This window comes from Pseudopodoces humilis, chromosome 2 (genome assembly GCF_049639895.1).
Source record: "Pseudopodoces humilis isolate 2021_Gansu_Grassland_sample_001 chromosome 2, ASM4963989v1, whole genome shotgun sequence".
Taxonomy (NCBI): domain Eukaryota; kingdom Metazoa; phylum Chordata; class Aves; order Passeriformes; family Paridae; genus Pseudopodoces; species Pseudopodoces humilis.
In genome coordinates, this window is record NC_142201.1 from 48,959,931 (window position 1) to 48,981,949 (window position 22,019).

The 22,019-nt window shown below is 37.4% G+C and overlaps 1 protein-coding gene across 2 annotated transcripts in view; it reads right to left on the minus strand.

The window, feature by feature from the left end:
- UCHL3 (ubiquitin C-terminal hydrolase L3) overlaps positions 1–19,462 on the minus strand; it is a 41,876-nt gene extending 22,414 nt beyond the window's left edge. Inside the window, exons 1-6 of one of the 2 annotated variants that reach the window (XM_005516422.3) lie at positions 19,324–19,462; positions 19,069–19,080; positions 9,348–9,476; positions 6,091–6,247; positions 5,647–5,732; positions 4,501–4,548 (exon numbers count right to left, since the gene is read on the minus strand). In XM_005516422.3, coding sequence (XP_005516479.1) covers positions 4,501–4,548; positions 5,647–5,732; positions 6,091–6,247; positions 9,348–9,476; positions 19,069–19,080; positions 19,324–19,365 — 474 coding nt within the window. In that variant the 5' untranslated portion in view covers positions 19,366–19,462. The remainder of the gene's footprint in view (positions 1–4,500; positions 4,549–5,646; positions 5,733–6,090; positions 6,248–9,347; positions 9,477–19,068; positions 19,081–19,323) is intronic. The other variant, XM_014262491.2, reaches the window with a different exon arrangement.
- Between the last annotated feature and the right edge of the window lie 2,557 nt (positions 19,463–22,019).

Here is a 22,019-nt window from a genome sequence, read left to right on the forward strand (position 1 = left end):
ATAAATTGGTACTTTTCCTCCTCAAATATTGCCATAGTTTTTTTGATCACTGTTGATTGGACAGCTAATGCAGACCCACAAACTGTCATTTTAATATTTTTAAAGGGTTGTAATTTTTCAAAGGGAGAGGGTGGTTTTGTTTTTTTGTAAGAGGGTATCAGAAATGTTAAGGTGAGTGGCAGTACAGGGTTTCAAATCTTATGAACTGCTCAAGGAGGCATAAGAGAAACAAGAAGGGAAAAAACCCCAAATGAAAAACAAAAGGGAAAATGCTAAGACGGCTCAGCACAAAGCAATAAAATGATTAGAAGTGTGTACAGTTCTGCAAAAAAAACAGGTTCTGTTTTCCACATCTTAAGACATCCTAGATATTATAAATAGAAGTGTATGCTCAGCAGAAGACCTATGAATAAAGAGGTTCTTGAGTATCTGGCACCTATTCTACTCTCAATAATATCTGCAGTTCAGGAGCTGCCACACAGAAAAGAGTACACCAGATCTATGAAGCTTTAAGGTAAAGACCTAGATTTTTTTTAAATTTTTTTTTTACAGCTTTGGATATGAAATATCTGTCATTTGAGAAGGTGTAAGTTTCATCACCATAAACTTCAAGAGAAATACTGTTAAAGGAATCTTACATTAATTGCCCTCATTATGGTACTTGAACACGTGACCAGAATCAAACCACCCTTGAAGCCAACAAGACACTTCTTCTGTGGAACCATTCCCAGATCTTACTGCTTACTACCAAAGTAATTTTAAACAGACCTACACTTTTTACACAGCAGTATCCATAAAAAACTACCCATAAGACTGCTTTAGCTATTTATTTGCTCTACTGTAGCAATAAAGTGAGACAGAGAGCCACACAATCCAGAAGTATTAACAGAACCCGGTCCAAAACCTGGCCTGAAGGATTAAGGGCAAATTTACAACCCCTCTAATTAGCACACTTGAAATGAATTATCAAAATGAAAACTGCTTAACAGTTCTTAAAAGTTTAATCTCCTTGAAAGAAAAAAACTCTTTTATTTTTAAGAAAAGTAGTTGGTTTTTCTTAACTAAACAAATTAATCACAGCTATCAAACTTGGAAAGCCTGTTAAAGCACCCATCAAGGCAGAACATTCTGTAGTTTTCAGCTTCAATACACTTGCTTAGTAATTCATCCTTATAGAATAGACAAATAGATCCCACGGTAATGATACATGCCAGAAGCAGACTGATCACTCTAAATTCCAGCAGTCACCATCTAGAATCTAAAAGCCCACTACAAGTAGTATCTTGCCAAGAATGGGTTTTTTCCCCCCTGAGAAGAGCTCTTTAAAACATATGAAATTTAGGAGGGAAAAAAAAAAAAAATCTGATTTCAGTTTATACTAAAACAGAAACAAATCCTACCCACCAGAAAAGATGACAGAATACACAGATACTAGGAAGATAGCACTGCTTTATGCTATTACTTCTGATTTTTATTACTTTTATTATTATATTTCATTAATTATAATATTTATTATTTACTTATTATTTTATTTTTGATTTTTCTAGCAAGACTTGTTTTGAGGTTTGAAATACATATATGAAACAAAAAAAAGCAGAAAATGCATCAGCATATTGTAAAAACTAAGTAGTCACTGAGATCATAAAAAATGTCTGTGAAGACATAGCAAGACTATCAAAGGCAATCAACAAATAAAGACTTTACTCAGAAGTATTAAAGACTGAGTCCTCAAATATCTGAAACATCAGAACACAGAAAAAAAGAAACTCAAACCAACCAAACAGTATCATCAGAAAAGAACCTGTCTGTACTCTCTGCTATTTTTAAACCTTCTGCAGCTCATGATTCCAGAAAATTTATCTCAACCGTATGATGGTGTGCTTTGCATGGTGGAAGGAAACATCCTTCCTTCCTAAACAAATCAGTGGAATTGACTGCTATCCATCCCACTTTTGGAAGTTATTCTGTTTAACACAAATACATTTAAGCAACACTTTCTGAAAATGTGAGTGGACAGTAGCATGCAATACCTATCTAAGGGACAGAACTACTCACAGAGCAGGCTTTTCCCTTAAAGAACACAAGCCAAGTTAATCATCCTAAGAAAACGTAGGCCTGCATGTTTTCTTAGTCTTTAAATCTGAAAGAGACCTAGAAAGGACTTTTTTTTGACAAGGCACTAAATATACAGCACTTATTATCATTAAGCAACTAAATAAGCCACTTTACTCAAAGGAAAGATTTCTATGCAACAGGCCTTGGCTATTTGGAGAGTTGAGGGGGTGCATGGAGGACAAAAAACCCAGTCATAGGAAGGCAACCTTGTTCCTTTCCATTGCTCTTAAAGGAACTTTAAATTCTCAGGAAAGTAATCGTAACAAGTAATGGATATGCAGGAGGAACAGGATTCTCTCTTTCTTTCCCAAAAGGTGCTAGAAATCCTCAACTTATCCCACAGGACAAGTCAACAACCTCCTATGACCTGCATGTGTTAACTTCAGCACCTGCAAGATCACACTGTTCAAGCACTACCTGGAGAGCAAAGAGTGACATTTAAAATGTACCCATGGAAGGAAGAAAATAATAACTCACTTCAACTCTCAGTTACACTTCTCAGCACATTCATGTTTCATATTTTGTTTCACTTAAAAAGAATTTTACTTTAAAGTCCTCAGGTGCCAATGAATAGGGAGGCCTTGCTGCCTTGTTTAACTACCATCTGGTAGGACAGGATTTCCAGAGAATTTGATGTTCCAGTAACAAAACTTACTTATTTCTTCCCTCCTTGGTTGATGGATGAGAACTACTCTGAAAAAATGATCCTGGGAAATGTATTCAGTCTTTGTACTATTTCAACTTTGGAAAAAAAAGACAGGAAAAAGTTATTTCGCCAGTCTAAGGAATATCCATATTGAATTACTTACAGAAAGAGTTATACAAAATGGAATAATAAATAATTGGCAAGGAAACTAGCTATTCAATAACTGTGTTTAGGCATGGTTGCTAAGACCACCTTGTAATTTTTTATTATGAAAAAAAAATCTTCATCTTTCCATCATTCCAGCAATTATTAATCTTTTGTATTGTGGTTATCTTGATCAGGAACCAAATTAATTAGTGGAAGCTCAAGAAGTTAGCTGTCCATTATTAGGAGATTCCAACATCATTTAGGTGCTTCTTGATTCTTTATCAGGACTCTCAAAACACACAGCCCTTGCATTTTCTTTCCCAATCATTCCATAATATCTGCCAGAAGAACGCAGAGACAGAGAGTTCCCTACATGAACCTCACAGTACATCGAAATAACTAAAGAAGATTCTCATTCACAAAGATCTTATGAAAAGATTCAGTTTTCAGCAATTTGTTGGAATAATCACCCTTTCTGAGCTGGCCAAGAGTATCTAGAAATGGACTCATTTGAAAAAAAAATAAAACCAGACCAGATTTTCTGAGTCTCTTACTTAGAAAATGAAAAAGCCATGAATTTGTTCAGATGCTTCTTGATATATAGAACCTCGACTAATTTAGAGAATGAGATAAGAAGAGAGAGTGGTGTGGTTTTTTAAAGAAAATACTACAAAGGAAGTTGAGTATCTATAACAGATATAGTTAAACCAATTCTCATCATTTTCATTTCCAGACAGGACAAGGGGGGGCAGAAAGGAGTGCTTTGCTTTCTCCTACATTTTATAGATGACACTGCACAAAAAAAGAGAAAGCATCACCTACTGCACTTAAAAAAGAGAGAATGGATGAGTCACTGGAGCCATAGCCAAACATAGAAGTGTTTCCCTTTTTGTCAAACAAAGCAGTGCTAGCAACAATCCAATTTTTTTTTTGTGGAACAGATACTGAAATCTGAACTGGAAAGATGGAAAACTAGTATGACTGAAGCAGAAAAATGTTTAATGTTCAAGTTCATGATTATTTTCAGGGTTTTGTCAGCTTTCAGGTTGTTTTTTCCATATCACACAATCTGTTGGGGCATAAATGCTTAGAAATGTATATATGAGTGAGAATTTATCTGAATTTGTATTGTATACAAAAAGCACACACACAGCTGCAAACCAACTATTGGACTATTTCTTTTCCTGAATTATAACTTTTCTAACTCTCATGTTTGTTACACTTGTATGGTTACTATGACTCTTACAAGTCTTACCTACAAATGTGCAACATCAAAATCTCAAGTTTCTGTTACTGTCTGTTTTACTCTGAAATGAAGCTTAGAAAGATCTTTTATGTTATTTAAGAACTAAAAAAACCTAATGCAAACAACCCCCCCAACAAAATACACAAATAAACAAATAAAAAGACCCCAAGATTCAAGTTTGGTTTCCCCTGCAGCAATATCACTTAATTTGGGACTAATTACACAGTACTGTAAATCAAGCAATAATCTCAATTTCACTGTAAACCTTTAATATATGATTGCTTTCATGTCAATTATATTCAACTCGAAGTAGATATAAACAAAGACTTTTTTAAAAAATGGATACCTCAGTCTGACCTTCATGGGCACTGGATTCATGAGTGACACGAATAGCCTAAAATTAAAATATATTTCAATCAGACTTTAAATGAGAGACTTTCACTGTTGCAAGAACCATTTTTGCACTTCATTTTATCAATTGCATAGATGTAACTATTTTTGTTCAGTGCTTATAATAAATAAAAAAGATATTAAACAAATAATCTTCACTTCCAAGGATCTCAGAAGATCACTATTTCAGATTCATAACAATTCAGGTCAAATATCTGAGAATTTGTAATGGCACTTTTGCACACAGGAAACACAGCAAGCATTTTTTTAGCTTTCATTTTGAGCAGAAAAAATAATTTAGATAGAAGCTCTGATCAGTCATTTTGTGACCAACATTTCCATAGAAAATGTCATAAATCCCTGATGTTTCTGTTTGTTACTACTTCCTTTAGCCAGATGTTAACACTCATATTTCTGAGGGCTTCACAATATGCTAAAAGTGAACTCTGACTTAAAAACCATCAAGGTTTTAATTTTGAGAGAAGACCCTCGTTACCATCAGGAGCAACAGCACTGTTCTCCATCCACCATTGGCCAGATGTTTCTGCCACATCCTTACAAATAGAGCTAATGATGTGGCTAACCTCATTATCAGCTAGCTCATCTCATGGTTTAGGATGGTAGGGGAAGGAGATCATATTTCAGCTAAATCAGCTCTTTGTGTGTCTCAACTGCTAAAGGCATGGAGATATGACTAGAAGGCACAAATTAAAAGAGGCAGTGAAAGGACCATCCTTTCAGCAATAGCCCCAGATCAGCTTAAATTGACCATTAAACTACATCCTGAATCCACAAAAAAAAAAATAAAATAAAAAGATTATGCATATATTTCTCATGCATTTTAAAGTACTTTTAAACTAAGCCAGGGAATTAATAAGGATGAGAACATTGACAAAATCTGTTCTGCTGACTGAGCTATGGACAGGCAGGAATACTTTAAAATACCAAAGCAGAGTTTCCTTTGTAGCAACTGTCTGATCACAAACACACTAAAATTAAATTTATTTAGGTGCTTCACTAAGTAAAGCCCCAAAGACAGTACTGGCTCATGCAAGTAATTCTTACACTGTTTTAAATAAAAGTAAAAACACATGATACTAACTTCATAAGTTTCTAGGTATTTGGCCCTCTCTTCAGGAGTCATAGATAATGAATCTTCTAGGAACTTTTTCAGTGATGAATTAGTTTCTTAAAAAAAATTTAAAAAGACATAATTAGTGTCATGTTTTAATTCCAACTTCATTCACAGCTTACAGAATCCAACAAATGATCTAAAGATAGAATTGCACTGTATTTTTAAGATGCAGAAGGCTGACTGCAAGATTAAGTGCTGCCTGCTGCACTTTGCAATGTTTTTAAGTGCTTTAGTTCATAAATTAGTATAAAACATTAATTTTGTAATTATAGGTAAAAATGCACTCCTTTAGCCTTTATGAATAGTTATATTCAGAAAAAACAGTACAAAACATATCTTCCCTCCAATGGCTTCCCACAGTTAAGAAAAAAGCCAGAAAAGCCAACAAAAACCATATAAAAAAAATCTTACCGAAGTTCATTTTATCTCTGTTGTTTGCAATAGCATGAATTAGCCCAATTGTTCCACAAGCATTGTTAATGGTCTGCTTCATGAAATACACTGATGATTTGACATCTTGTCCCTTAGCTTTTATCCTCTCTTCTTCTTCTGTTCTGAAGGTTTCATACTAGAAGAAAAGTTAAAGACATTTCACAAATAGTACAATTAGCTACGTTATACAAGACAAAACAATTTATAAAACACAACAGCTAATTGATACTGCCATTTGAAATGTTTAACACATTTAAATGTGGTCCAACAAATATATGTAAACTTACCTGATCTGCTCTGTATTGTTTCTTAACCCAACGCCTTCACACTTGAAACATCATTTTGAATATGTTTTATCTAAAAGAACTCCAAAATTTTTCAAATTATTTCCTTGATCTGAGCTCATGTCACCATCTCTCTTCAGTGCAACTAAGGGCTTTTTAAGGACAGAGGTGTCAAAGTGCTATCAAAAAAACCTTAATACTTCAGGTCATTAATCATCATGAAGCATTCTTTAAAAATTCCACTGTTACATTTCATTTTTTCCCAGGAATATAAAATAAGATCTATACTACACCCAAGGCCCCAAAACAGGCCCTTCTAAAGCCATATTCATAAAGTAAACTTTTATTTTCTGTATCAAAAAGAGAATTTGCTTTGACTGAACAATCTAATATACTTGTTTTATAAAGATCATATTTGACTAAAATATCTGTTATAGTGTGCAATAGTGTATTGGTTTTGTGTTTTTTTTTTTTTTTGTTTCTGGCTGTGATTAGTTGGTTCTATTTCAGGGGAGGGGTGTGTTGTTGTGGTTTTTTGGACTGGATTTGTTTGAGGTTTTTGCTTATTTTATTTCTTTCTTTAAATTTTAATTTCAAACAGAAAAAGAAAAAATAAATCCACATATATTCCAGACAATGCTTCCTCCTCTGCCTCTTTTACTTACAAAAGTACCTTTTACTAGGTACTTTTGCAGAAAAAAAAAATAATTCTGAAGTAGATGGGCTTTTTATACAAGTATGATGAAAGTAAAATATGAATCCAGAATGTTATCAACGAACACTTCCTGCAAACTCCTGAGAAATTTCCCTTGGGCTCTCTGTACTGTCAGTGACAGACAAAATCAAAAAACTTTCAGCATCCTATTCCACGTTTGCAGGTTGTCTAAATGTTCTGAATAGGCTAAGTAATAGCAAGAGCATTATAAACTATTTTAATTTTGTTTATCTACAAGCTAACAAAAAACAGCCTTGAGATAAAAATTTCATAGAGTTTAACTGAACAAAAAGTTCAGACTAGAGAGGTGAGGAATAGAGCTGCCAGTCATTCCCTCCCAAACAGAAAAAATTCACAGCAAAAATAAATATATAAATGCTGAGAATACCAAAACTACAATTTTGAGCAAGGGTTAGATCAGATCACCTCGAGACATTCCTCCTAACCTAAGATATATGCCATAATTTATATTCATTTGGATCTATTCATTCATTAGGTCCAAAATGGCCAACACCCGCAATATTCACTTTGTCTACAATCAACTACGCAGACTAAGAAACCATTGACCTTTAAAGTGGACAACAATCCTAAAATTATCTGTATGCTAACAAGAGTAGCTTGCCCTAAAAGCAAGTTCAAGGAAACTGATATACAGGACCCACAAAACAACTGAACTTCCAGACAGAAGAACAGAAAAGTGTTTACAAAGGCAGGAAAACTAATAGGCACTTTCATAAATGTAGACACAGCCAAGAAACAAATAAATCATAAATTAAATAAAAGTGTAATTTTACAGGCCATTTCAAAAGGGAGGCTGAAGAGGGAAAACTAGTCTAGAAATACAAAATTATGCTCAAGGGTCTTGTGGAGTTCACACTGACCAACAAAAGCTCCAGAACCTCCCATGAAACATTCATCCTTCACACAGCCAGCCTAGACAGTTGATAGAACACTTGTGTCCCTTATGTTTCAGAAGGATTAACATGCTGAACACTTGGCTGGTTCTCAGATTTGACTGATTGATGTTTCTCTGGTTTTGTTTGTCATATGTTTCTTTAGGATGAAATCAGATACACCTTCTGGAACAGTAAGAGCAAAGTTATTCTTTCCCACGGGATAATGCTCCCATAGCATGATCCCAAAAAAGGTTTGCACAAGCAGGGAGTCAAAAGAAAAGTGACAGTCACAAAAGGAACTTAGTCCTGTAGCACTAGCAGCCAGACAGAAATGACAGCACACAGAAAGCAATGCCTCAAAGGTGACAGAAAGGACATTTCCTGAAGACAGGTGAGTTGAAAATTTGACTAAGCTCAAAACTGTCAAGGTGGCTGAAATCAAGCTTGAAAATTACTGCCTGCATAGCTGTTTTGGAGAAACTGAGAACTCAGAAGTTTACAGGACATAATGTGTAGGAAGACTGACCTGTCACTCCTCCCTATTTAAACACCTCTTGTTGTAGAAGTTAAGTGTCAACAGGTAAGTGATTTGTCCTCATAAGCTACATATTATTTTTGAGAGACATATTAAAAGAATGAATTGTGGACAGACTCACTTCAATCTTTCTGGCTGACCTTATCACAATCATGTAATACTCTTATAATTGAAAGATCAATATGAATCACACTACTAAAAGCATGATGACACAACATAAGCACATTGAAGGTTTAAACAAAGCAAGTTCTTCAAAGTGCAACATAGTGAAAGACAGGGAGAAAATTGTCTTTCATCTTATTAATATGTTCCATCTGTCCAAGAAATGAAAGCCACATCAATACTGATGACTGAACTGGAAGTGGACTGAAGTGGATTGCAGTTTGAAAGATTGTCAGTGTAACAGAAGGAAAACTAAAAAAGGAGTTGCATATTGTCCTACACACTATTTCTTATTTTCCTTATGCTATTGGAGTCTTCTGCTAAAATTAGACAATTGAGCCATTTTACAGTGCTTATTATGAAAAATACCTTAAATTGCCTTAAATTATGAGGCATATTTCTGTGTGCTTCTACATTAGCTTTTCCCATTCTGATTTGAAAAGAAATCAGAAATATACATGCAAGGTTATCAAAAGAAGATTCTGAAAGAAGCATGTTTTGTGATATTTTTAATGAAGAAGTCTCTTGAACAAAGCTGGAGTCTCATCTTGATTCTAATATGACAGCAAAGTACAAGATTCAAACTTACATTCCCATTTCACTTATGACCAAAGCAATTAACTGATTATTAAATAAACATTTACCTTTTCTGTTATTGGAAAGAGAAGTAGTACTGCACATACAGGTCTTGGCACCATGCTAAGCAGTTCTGGTTCCATACCATAAACATCTACAAATTGCCAGTCAGGATGTATACCCAACTGTTTCAGGAACTGGAAAAGAAAAAAAAAAGCATAATATTAAACAAGTACAGTCAAAAACCTATCTTTTCAAATGCATAACGGAGTATCCACAATGTGATTAAAACACATTAAAACAACACATGCTTCCTAAAATATAAGGAGAATAAAAGAAATACAAGTTTTAATAAATAAGGCTGAATAAATCACACACAAATACACACAGAGTCCCCATGTTTTCTGTATTTAAATAGTCCTTATAGAAGTGGAAACACTCCCAGCACTATTTACTGAAGCATTAAAGCATTTCAACCATTTTAAATGTGTTCTGTCACAAAACAGAAGAGTACTGCATATTCACGTTAACGAGAAAACGTCAGAGCACACATGAACAAACTTATGGTATTATTTGGCTCCATGAATTCAAAATACCTGGCACCAGTGCTCATATTGGAGCTCCTACAAGCAAAGATATGCTAGGAGCAAAACCACACAATATTTACATTTTAGTAGGTGTACCTTTTACAAGAAAAATCCATTCAAACTGTGATGGCGTAATATATTTTGAAGATTGGATACTGACTTTTTAATTGGATATTCTCCTTGTACTCAAGTGAACTAGGCATCACAACAACAGTTGCAGAATTAATAACTAGAGATGATCTAAGACAATTTGAAATCTTTTCATTGTCAGTCTTGAAGAACATAACTGAATTCAGGAATTGTTACAATACACACACAATGACCATTCACAATGATATGAAAAAACTAATTGTACACTGTGGCATATACAGATCTTTGAAAGAACATGGAGAAAAGGGGAAGCGTTAAGAATTTAGTAACTGATTAAACAGAAGACAGTGTATTTTGAACTTCTATTCTAACCTTCTACATTGTGAAGATAACTACCACTTTGTGAATAGCAAAAATTAAAACATTTCAAAAGAGAAGGGACTACGTGTATGGGTGAATTAAAATATTAACTGTACTTCTAGTACTTCTCTTATTAAGCCAGTGATTAATCTACCATTTTTATTGCAGGAAAAGTAACACAACTGAAAAAATTCCATTTTTCATTCCAATATAATTTAATATTTTGCAATATTACATGAAATAAGGGTACAAACGCCCAAAAATAAAAAAAAAAACAACAACACTCACCTAAAAAAAGACCCCACAGACCAGGAAAGACAAGGATAAAGGATCCCATTAAGTTACTAGACAAATAAGTGATTTAGATTCTCTTCTCGTTTTCTATACCACTGCGGGAAAAAATACCTCCAAGCAACCAACTAACAAAAGTAAAACCAACCCCTTTGAACCCAAAGTCAACAAAATGCTAACTAAACCCAAGAATGGTTTACTCAAACTCCTGAATTAAGAATTTAATGGAACTAAAACTCCATGAATACAGGGAACCTTTCATTATTCTTGTTACCATACCACCTACAAACTTCACAATCAGAGAAATTTTAACTTCCAGTAAACAATGAGAGCAACAATGAAAAATGATGGTCAGCACTACAGAGAACAGCAAGAGCATAGGCTTAGTATGACAAGCAGTGATCTTAACACACAGCCAGACTAACAACTCTACTGTAGAATCATAAACTAAAAATCAAATACTAAGGATAGACCCAAAATAGGCAAAGAAGATATCTCTGTGTGTGTCAAGAGGGTTTCATGCAGGCCTAGAAAAAAAGATAGAAATATCCTTCTGAAAATTATTAAGCAGATTTTAAAAATTGTGCAACGTAAGTCCCTGTGTAAGAGAGACTGACAGATGGTAACAGATGAACAATAGATGGCAGGATGGGAAGACAAAGTCATTCCTGTTTTAGGACAGCAGGAAGTTCAGTATGCTTTTTAGACACCATCACTGTCTAAAAAGGTAAGAGATCACTGCTGTTTTCCTTTCCAATTATTTAGGGATTATCCAAGAAATCTTATTCTACAAATACCTACTGTAAAGAACAGTTAAGGTTCTTTGAGGGCTCACTTATTTTCAGCTGTTCACTTTCTCTTAACTTATTGATACTATATACGAAAGATAAAATAGCAGCTTCATAATTTTCTAGATCAGCACAAGAGAGTATCAGAATCTTTTTCTCAAACACTGCTTATCACACTGCTGACAATTCTTAATTTATAGGTCTTTGAGCTTTTACCTTATTGAAGAAAAAAAAAGAAAAATACTTGGCTATATTATAGAAGTCTTAGAGGACCTCAGGAAGAACAACAGCAGCAACACAAGAACCCCCACGCATTTGTATCTAGGATTCACTTTTTCACAACTTTATTTTTACAGATTGTTTTCATAGTTTTGGTTGTCTCTTTTCTTGTCTTAAATGACCTTGCTGAAAAACACTTCCTGGTTTCTCACTGGTTCAGTTAACCAGTAGACAAAAAGCCACTTTAGAAACTACTTTACACCCCTCACCCTTATCTGCACTTCCTATGAATTTGTCCTTTTTGCCCCAATATTCCAGAAGGCCCTTCTTTCTCACCTGACTACTACTGCTTATAACTAGCTAAGGGAGAGCACAGAGAAGATGGAGACAGATTCAGCAGCACACAGTAAAACAATGAGAAACAAGAGAGTGAAACATAGTTAAATTTGAACTTTATAAGGAAAGCATTTTAAGATAAATTTAACAGATAATAATCATAGTAAAACATTAGCACAAACTGTCCAGGAGACTGTGGAGTTTGTGTCTTAAGAAATTCAGAATTTGACAGGTTGCTGAGCAATTTGTTTTGGACAGAGCATGGTTGGTCTGCAGAACTCAAAAGCCCCTTCCAGCCGACTTTATTCTATTCTATTCTAAATGATCACAAATTGTTAATCCGTATGTCTAAATTTTGGCTAATAGCAAAAACATTACAATAGGCACTTCTAGGCACTTTACCTATGCAGCATGTAGTAAAAGCTATTCTGTTTTCATTGCTGGCACTACTACTTCAGTCTACTAACTGGCAGGCATTGAAAAAAGCACAGAGCAGTTATATTTAATGAGTTTAGATTCCTACTTCTGCCAACACAGTTACAGAGCCAGTAGGAAGATTTGATCTATCAGGTTTATGGAGATGCAGGAAGGGTAAGTGGGGTAAGACAATGTAAGTGTGAAATTTATTATAAACTTATGTAGTAAATACACAATTGAAATATCATTTAAGCAGCAATGTGCTTTTCTACTCTGTCACTTTCATGTAAAAATGAAGGGAGGATAAAAACCGATACAAAATAGGGGTTTGAAATTTAAGTGCAATTAAAGTTGGACAGCATTTGCAAATAGTTCAGGAACATCACATTTTAAACACTAAGGCATTATAGCTACGATCTGGATTTTTCCACATTTTACTGTGGTATTTATATAAAAAGTTGGAACCATGAAAACATAAAACTGGCAAAATGCACAAACATTTCCAGACTCTCAGATGCTGAAGTCAAGAGAGCTTCTGTGGGAAGAACCAACTGTTGCCATCCTCTTCTAAGCACAAATGTAAACCAAACACCCACAGCATCTACATTTTATTGTACTTCTGCTGAATGCATTAAAATATCTCTATATCACAACAAAACCACAGTTAAGACTTTCCTCTTTAAAAATGAAGAGTTTCTATGGCTTTAGGAAACTGGAAGGACAACATATAAATAAACCAATTAAGACAATCAATATTTTCTAACTTTTTCATTAAAGCACTAGAATTTTTTTAACTCTATTGGACTGAAGGTAATTTTTTCCCTAAATAGTAGTAAAACACTGAGTAAAATGTAACTGATTGAATTATCATCAAGAAAGGGAAAATTAGTTATTTCTTAAAATATCCAATTCTTATTAATCTATGTTAAAAATACAAACGCACAACATTCTGCTTTTAATTCTTTACACATCATTTCTAGAAGCATGTAACAAAACCAAGTCTATTTCAGATGTGAAATTCCTTTCTAGAAATAAGGGAACCATCCAAACAATATTTTACTGTTGGAGCATTATAAGGATATATTTTTTCATTCTTTCATCATGATATCTATGGAATTAAAATGAAGGAATAATTTTCCAGTACATTTTAGAGACAGTGATATTTCAGTCATATGTAGCAACTGTGAAAACTTTATTTCTGTACAGCAGGTCAAAAGGCACACTAGGAGCAAAGAGATAGTTGGAACTTACATAAGCTGCATTATTCTTCTTTACCAACTACTACTCACTTAGAATGGCCACAGTATGATCAAACAAGAGATGATACATTATAATAGACTTCCTTGGGAAAATCAAACTTTATTACAAATTCTTTAATACCCTTTAATATCCTCAGGTTCTGTACCTCAAGACACCATAATAAAGTTCAAAGAATACAGCCCATCACAAATTTTTTTCAAAAACATAAGAAAACTAACATCCACTACATTCTTATCCTTCCAGTTGTGTTCATTACTTTATGGTGTCTGAAAGAGCAACACTGACTCACAGTTAGTATTCCTGTTCTTCAAAATGAGAGGTATATATTTTTCACATATCCATACAGCAGTTTTGAAACTTAACTCTCAGTGCCCAGGCACTGCTGTACGTATTCCACCAGGGCATTGCATAGGCAGCAATGCAAAAAAAAGCACTTAGAAATCTGGACGAACCAGCTGACCCAGGCTTCCTCTGAAAGCAGTGAGCAAGAGCTTTAAAATGCTTCCAGCAGAGTCCTGAGGTGTTGATACTGAGTCACTGACTCAAAACAGAATACTGTGTTATTCTTTGAGAAACACTTAACAGACCTGTTTCCATGATCTAAAAAGTTACTTATAACAGGGAGGAGCTGGATCAATCCCCTTTTCTATTTCAGTTGTTAGATACACATTTCTTCCTTTTACAGTTTACTGAAACAACCATTGGATTCTACTGACTCTGCTGGTCTTTTAAGCAAGGAAAATGGTGAAGTGGGAAAGAGCATTTTCAGCGCAGCAAGATAATGTATAAGGCACTAACAACTGTCACTTGTTTTCCACTTTGCAGCACCCCATTCTGTCTTCAAGATAGTAAGGGTTTCCTTGTAACAAGAACTACAAAACTGAGTAAAAAAGAACATAAGAAGGACCAGAAGTGGCAAGTACAAGTAGAGGAATGAAATACATGTTTTTCTTAGCTTTCAATTACTGAAGAACATACAAAGACTGAGCTAAGGCAATCTTTCAACTATTCATATAAATAGTACTCTAAACCCCAAAACAAGCTACAATTTTCCCTGCGCACCATATTTACCTATTTAAACTCCCTAAGCAGGCTACATAGCTGGAGATATTTTAAACTAGAAGCTATTCAGGAAGCGGTCACCTGCAATTCCTTCATATTTATCCTTGTGCTTATTCTTTGCTATGCAGCATCACAGGCTCAACATTCCCCCTTTGCTGGCTCTGTTAAAGGCTTTCTGGGATATTGTCTTTACAGAAAGGATTGAATCCTGATTTTCCACCTTCTGAGGCTACATGAGTAATAACAGGCTGTTTTCCAAGCATGTACACTATCTCCACTATTTTTTACTCTGCTTAGCACAGAAGAGTTAAACTCCACTCCCTCACCTGAAAAAGAAAAATAAAAAAATAAGCTTAGCTAGGCATTTTTAGAAGGAGACCTGTGTTTCTCCACATCAAACATCCTTTCACACCAAGACAGTACCTCAGTACCTCATCTCTGAGTGCTACCTCCCAATGCACTTCAGGAATCATGTGTGCTACATTTGCAATTATTTTAATCACTACAGATTTTCTTTGGGAAAACTTGTGGGATAGTGTTTCAGAATCCAGGAAATTAAAAGACCTTTTAGGAAGACTAAGGCCTCCTTCCAAGCTACTTAATTCTCTGTATTTGCCTGACACCCTAAAGAGAGGTGTTCCATAAATGGAACTGTAACCATAGTAGCCATAAATTGGCTGTATCCAGTTTCTGCCATTTGTTCTATGCTTTGTGAGCTTTATTGTCCCTGTAACTTTCAAGTCACAGCTGTCAACAGTGTTCATGAGCTAAAATAATTTTCTTTAGGCAGCTGACTCTCAATACCTTAATGGTTTAAAAAACTCAAAACCCCAAACCCCCCAATAAGTAGGACCAAAGGCCTAAAAATAACACTGGAAGGTAACTAAGAACCAGCAACTAAGCCCGATCGGACAAGAAAAACTCAAATCACAGCCAACAGTCAGTAGCTGAACTCTGAAGCCAGTGCTTGAGCTTCATAATCAGATGCAGTCAATTACTCCAGCCTTATCTGGATATAATGAAGGCATGAGTTGAAATATTATCTTATCCAGGAAGCAGGGATATTTCTTAGAATGTGTAAGAGGAAGAAAGGGAAGAGAGAATGAAAAGAGATGGGACATTAAGAAAAATATCCACCAATACTTTTTGTTTATCTACACTTTGTAGGCAATCAATTGTGGGTTGCAAGCCAGACTGAAGCAACATTATGATGAAGAACAATCAGCTTGTGTTCTGATGTTTTCACTCACTCCAAAAAATTTCCATGCAGTTTTTTTTTTTTCCCCAGAAGAAATTGGAAACAAGATACAGAAACATCATATGTCTGGTAATTGATAAACATGGTTTTCTTGCTTTCTCTCAGGAAAATCCTGTAAGACATCCAAGAAGGAGAGTAGCAGTGGTCATGTCAAGCTCCCCAACAGAAGGTCAAAGAGAAGAAACCATTCCCTGTCCCACATCACTGTACAAAAAATAGAGCTTTGTAAATGCTGAATCATCAACTCTTCCTGTATCAGAGTTAGACAACAATTCATTCTGTCATACTGTAGAAGTGAAGGAGAAAAAACAGTACTGTGACAATCACTTAGCACACTATGGTACATTTAACTCCTGATTTCCCTCATTACAACCAGCACTGTGTGCTGCACTGAATGACTGTCTTCTCTCTCGAAAACATCACTACAGACACATGGCAGATATCCTCTGCCACTGGAAATCTTTAAAGCTAAGAAAGAATATTCCTATTTATTCTCACCAGCCAGCTTATGAACCTTCAAATAATTTTAACACATATGAACAAAGAGAGGTTCTAGATTAAGGATTTATGAATTCCTGGACTTGTATTATAACATAAACACTTTCAGATGGAGAAAAACTTCTGAGATATTTTTGAAAGACTTCACATACCTCTAACTGAGAAATACCATTTTTTGCCATTATCATTTTGTCCTGGGGTGACTGTATGCTCCACTCTGTTTCCCCCAAACCAGATGGAGGAGGGGCCTCTAAAATCTGCTTTCTAGAGGAGACCCCTTCAGAGGTTTCCTCCCAAAATTTGCCCTAAAGCAGGACACATTTGAATTTCTACTACAAAGACTGAAAACCTCAAATTTACAGCCTTTATTTCAAAATCAGAGAAAATACAGTATTATAAGAACATAGTAAAAGCAAATGAACCTGCATTAGTACAGTTACTATACTAATTACCTTACTAGTTACTGTTAAGAAGGGGATAAAATGATTGGTACAATAATCAAAAACAGTCACTTCTTGACTTTGAATGAAACTTCTAATTACAATCTAACACTAAGTATCTATCCATCTTACAGGTCACTGGAATTTTTTTTTTGTTTAAGACTTCATTACCTAGCAATAATTTTAGCACTAACGAAAGCAGTATGCATTAGGGACAGTCTAACACTCAACTAAAAAAAGCCAAGTATACTAAAACCAACCAACCAACCAAACAAACAAACCCCAAGAAGAAATATTTGGCACATGGCTAGATGTCTGTCCAAACACACGTATTAAATGACTACCAGACACAAATATTACAGTTTGTAAGGCACACCATTGGGTTTTTTACTGATAAAGACTTCTAGAATATTTTACAGAGTATTACAAGAAAGCCCATCCTTGCAATTAACTCAACAAGATTTTCTAAAAATTAGTTTGCAACTTCGTTAGAATTTCAAATTACTATTATTGTTGTTTTAAACACTAGCAAGATATGAATAATTGATGACTAACAGCCCTGTTGCTACACAATTCACCACGGTACTGATGAGATTAAAAGAACAATGATTAATAATGCAAGGTGTGTTCATATTCAACACCCACCTTTTTTTCTTTTCTTTTCTTTTTTTTTTTTTTTTTTTAATATACATCTCTCAGTCTAGATAATAACAATCCCTGCTCAGTCAAGACTGGAAAACATAGTGAAGGAGGAAGTCTAATTGGTTTCAAGTGGCCTTTTCTACACAGAAACAGTAAGAAGAAAATTCATGCAGAGTACAAATTTCTATGATCCATGATCATCTACAACTGATACATTCATCACCAACAGGCAAAAGAGGTGGATTTTAAACACACTTACAATTGTTCATTTGACATTCCTCTTGGATTTTCTCCATACAACAGAAACACACAGGGATACATGACATTTCAGATTAAAAAATATCATTATACTTTCCTCCTCAATTTCTACTTTAAAGATGGTCTTAATTTGTACCATGATGAGCTCATCTCAACAACTGGAAAGTCAGAAGTTAGATAATTGGAAATTTTTACTAGCTATTTATTCACTTATTTTCTTCCAAACTGGAATTTAGTCTCTGGATTTCAAAATTTAAAAAAAAAAAACAAAAACTATAGCACATGTTCAAGATGGGCTCCCAGGAAAGGTTGTCAATTTTAACTCAGGAGACTGGGATTATAGACTTCTAAAATCACTCCACAGCAGCAATGCTGTAAGAATCGTAAAATTATTTGCCCTAGAAAACTATAAAGCACAAAATGACCCAGCAACAAATAACCCTTCACTCTCCTGCAGATGTTGTTTTTACATTACAGTAACCACAAAAAAAAAAAAACAAACATTCTTCATACACAGAAATTCCCAGTTTCCAAAATATTTCAACAATATAATTTTAAGAATACAATTTTGCTGCTGGAAGTTTCAGAGGCCTTTGGCTTAAGCACAATCGTTAACATTATCAACAGGCCTGCTGAAATCAACAACTTACCATTAACGCTGTGCTCAAAACTGTCACTGAGAACATGATGTGGGGTTAGAGTATGTGTGATTTCCTTTCAGCCAGAGCTTATTTAGTGGGAGCATTGTTTTGTGTACTAGAACAAGCTTCCTTTCTCTAGCGTGGGTTCTACCACGCTAACAAAACCACCAACCAATCATGCACGTATTGTCATGAACAAGCAGCAACGTGCTAACATGGTAAAATTACATTATTTTTTATGGTCAGCCAAAGAAGAATGAGACTACAACACAGTGATGCAAACAGATCCATACACGTGCCCAAAGCCATCAAGTACAGGTCCACACCTGGCACACGTTATATACAAATTAATGTTTTAATCACTAATTAATGAATTAAAACCCACCTTGAAAAACATCAGAGATTTCATTACAGTAATAGCCAGACCACAGCTATTCTCTTTTTACTGCTCGTTTTTCCTTCATATAGTATCTTTACGGGTGAGGTTCACGTACGGTACGACATGAAAAGACTGAGCGCAGACAAGCGTGGGGAAGAAAGGGGGCACTCTCCTTGGACAAGGAGCCTTTACTAAAAGAAAATGAGAGGAGACGGGCCCAAAGCGGCAAAGACTAAAGGTTACCTCAAATAAAACCTTCTTACCTGATTCGTGACCTGAAAAGAAAGCAGAAAACAGAATGGAGTTAAGACCCAGTCAGATCCACAGGGTAAGACATTCTTGCATCCCTCTCCACCCCTGTCACTACCAGCCACCCCTTAAGAGGTGATGTGCTCCTGCGCGGCCCGGAGCCCTCTGCCCTGTCCCCTCCGCCACCCTCCCGCTCACCCCACCGCAGGCAGCCTCTCGGGCGGGCAGCCCCCCACAGCAGCGCCCCACCGCCCAGGCCGGGCACTCACGTCGGGGTTGGCCTCCAGCGGCAGCCAGCGATGAGGCTCCATGGCAGCGGCGGCGGATCCCGGTGCGGAGCTGGGCGAACCCTCTCAGCGCGGATCTGACAGCGCCTCACGGTGCCGCCGCGCCTCAGCCCTGACCCGGGGCCGCGTCACCGCGCCGCGCCTCACGGGGGGGGCGGGCGAAGGAGGGATCACCCGCCCGGCGCCCGTCCGCACCGCCGCGCCGCTCCGCACAGACGGCCGAGGCGGCCCCTCCGTCGGTGGTCGCGGTCCGTTCCCGGACTGCTCCGGGCCGCGATGCACGGGAGATTCCCCCCTCCCCGCCCTCTTGGCTCCCCCGGCAATGGACTCTCCCAGCGGGGCAACGGGTGGTTCCTCTCCCGCGCCGCCGCCGGGGCCTGCGGGGCGCGCCGCAGCCGCCGGGGGGCGCGGCCGGGCGGTCTGGGGGCACGGCTGGGGCTGGAGCCCGGCGGGAGCCACGGGGATGCGGGGAGCGCCTGCCAAGCGCTCCGGCAGCCCGGCCCCTCCGAAGCGGCCTCCAGCAGCTAAGCTGAACCGCGGCGGGGAGGCACGGGCAGCGTTCAGGGAAATACGCCCGCGGGGAACGGGGCAGGCCGCCGTGCGAGGCGGGACAAAGGGAGTCAGAGGAACTGCTAAGCAGCAGTGGCAGTAAATTACCCCCAAAATCACAGAATTTTCTGAGATGGAAGCGACCCATAGGGATCATGGACTGAAGTTCCCGGTCCTGCACAGGACGTCCCCAAGAGTCACACCATGTGCCTAAGAGTATTCTCTAAAGGATTCTTGAACTCGGTCAGGCTGGTGCTGTGACCACATCCCTGGGGAGCCTGTTCCAGTGCCCAGCCACCCTCTGGGTGAAGAACATTTTTCTGTTATCTAAACAACTTCAGGGCACTCCCTCAGGTCCTGGCACTGATTGCCAGAGAGAAAAGATCGGTGCCTGCTCCCTGGCTTCATCTTGCCTGAAAAGACCTCAGTGTAGCAGTAAGGACTTGGGTGGTGCGGTCCCCATATATCCTGCTGAAAATTACTGCTAGATGTGTTAAACACGATTAAAAACATAATTTATTTTCTGTAGCTTCAAATCCCATCATACTTCCCATCTCTGGACCATTAAACATGCAATTTCTTGGCCTTTTGGCTAAGATGAATTGCAGTCTAATACATACATAGCATACACAGTGTGATTACGTTTTATATATGTACACATACCAGATTTAGGATTAAGATTAATATTAATTAGATTAGATTATTTAGATTTAGCATTATACCTTCTTTCAAGTTATTTCAGAAAGGCTACAAATAAAGGAACACATGGTATTGGTGAGGCTACACTTCTGGTACTGTGTCCATTCTGGAATCTGCAGTTCAGGAGGGACATTGAGGTGCTGGAGCAAGACCTGGAGAAGGGAAAAAAAGATGGTGAAGGGTCTGGAGAGTGCATCCTGTGAGGCACAATTGCGGGAGCCGGGGTTGTTTAACTTGGAAAAAAAAGGGAGACCTTATCACTCTCTACAACTATTTGGACAGAGATTGTAGCCAGGTTGGGGTCAGCCTCTTCTCCCAAGTAACCAGTGACAGATGGCATAGTTATAAACTGTGCCAGGGGAGGTTTAGTTTGGACATTAGGAGGAATTTCTTCACAGAAAGAGTAACTAGATATTGGAATGGACTGTCCATGGAGGTGGTGGACTCACCATCCTTGGAAGCATTTAAGGAGAGACTGGACGTGACACTGTATGCCATGGTGTAGTTGACATCGGATGTTCCATCATACGTTGGACCTGATGATCTCAGAGGTCTTTTCCAACCTAATTGATTCCATGATTTCTCAGCCCCAGCTGTCCCCAAATGCTGCTGCTCACCACTCTCTACAGGTGCAGATGACCTACACAGCCCCTTGCAGCATTTGCACAGGGCCTTTGGCTTTCAGAAGCATCTATTTGGACAAGGTTTTTCTAGAAGTCTGTGAGCAGGGCCTCCCAGAAAGACTAAGGACAATGGGAAACAGACGCTTGAGCGTGGATCTACATCTGGTGTGAGCAGAGAGGGGGCAGGAAAGTTGGGAACTTTGCCAGCTTGCAGGTAAATCAGAGTGAGAGGAGGAAGGAGTGCAGGATGAGGAGCAGATGGTGTCTCCAGGCACTGTGGTAACCAGGAGTATCCAAGTGCCAGGAGGCTAAAAAGGGCAGAGTGTTGGGGACACCAGCCAGATCAGGGACCAGGCACTGGAAGAACCCAACTAAGATGTGCTTTCTCCTGTGTGCCTGAAGAGCTTTTTGAAGAACTTTAGAGGGTTTTGATGCAAATTATATCCCATTCTGTAAATGTTAAATGTAGTAAATGAAGTAAATTACCTAATGATGCTCTTATTTCAGTTATCACTTAGCAGGACTATGGTAATGCTGCATGCCTATGCCTGAAGCTTCTGCTTTGGCCTATCAACAATACTGTAGCATCTCTACTTGTAGCTCATGACATTTCTAATTTCTATACAACATCTACTCATATGAAGTTCTTGGTCCTTCTCTAGCTAAAAGATGGACCTGTAATATCAGATCACAATCTTAACATGCATCTGCATTCTCTGCTGTGAAAAATTTCATGGAAATCACTTCCAGAAGGCAGAATTTTCTAAAGATGCATATTTTAACTCTGTGGATAGGCAGACAAGGCAA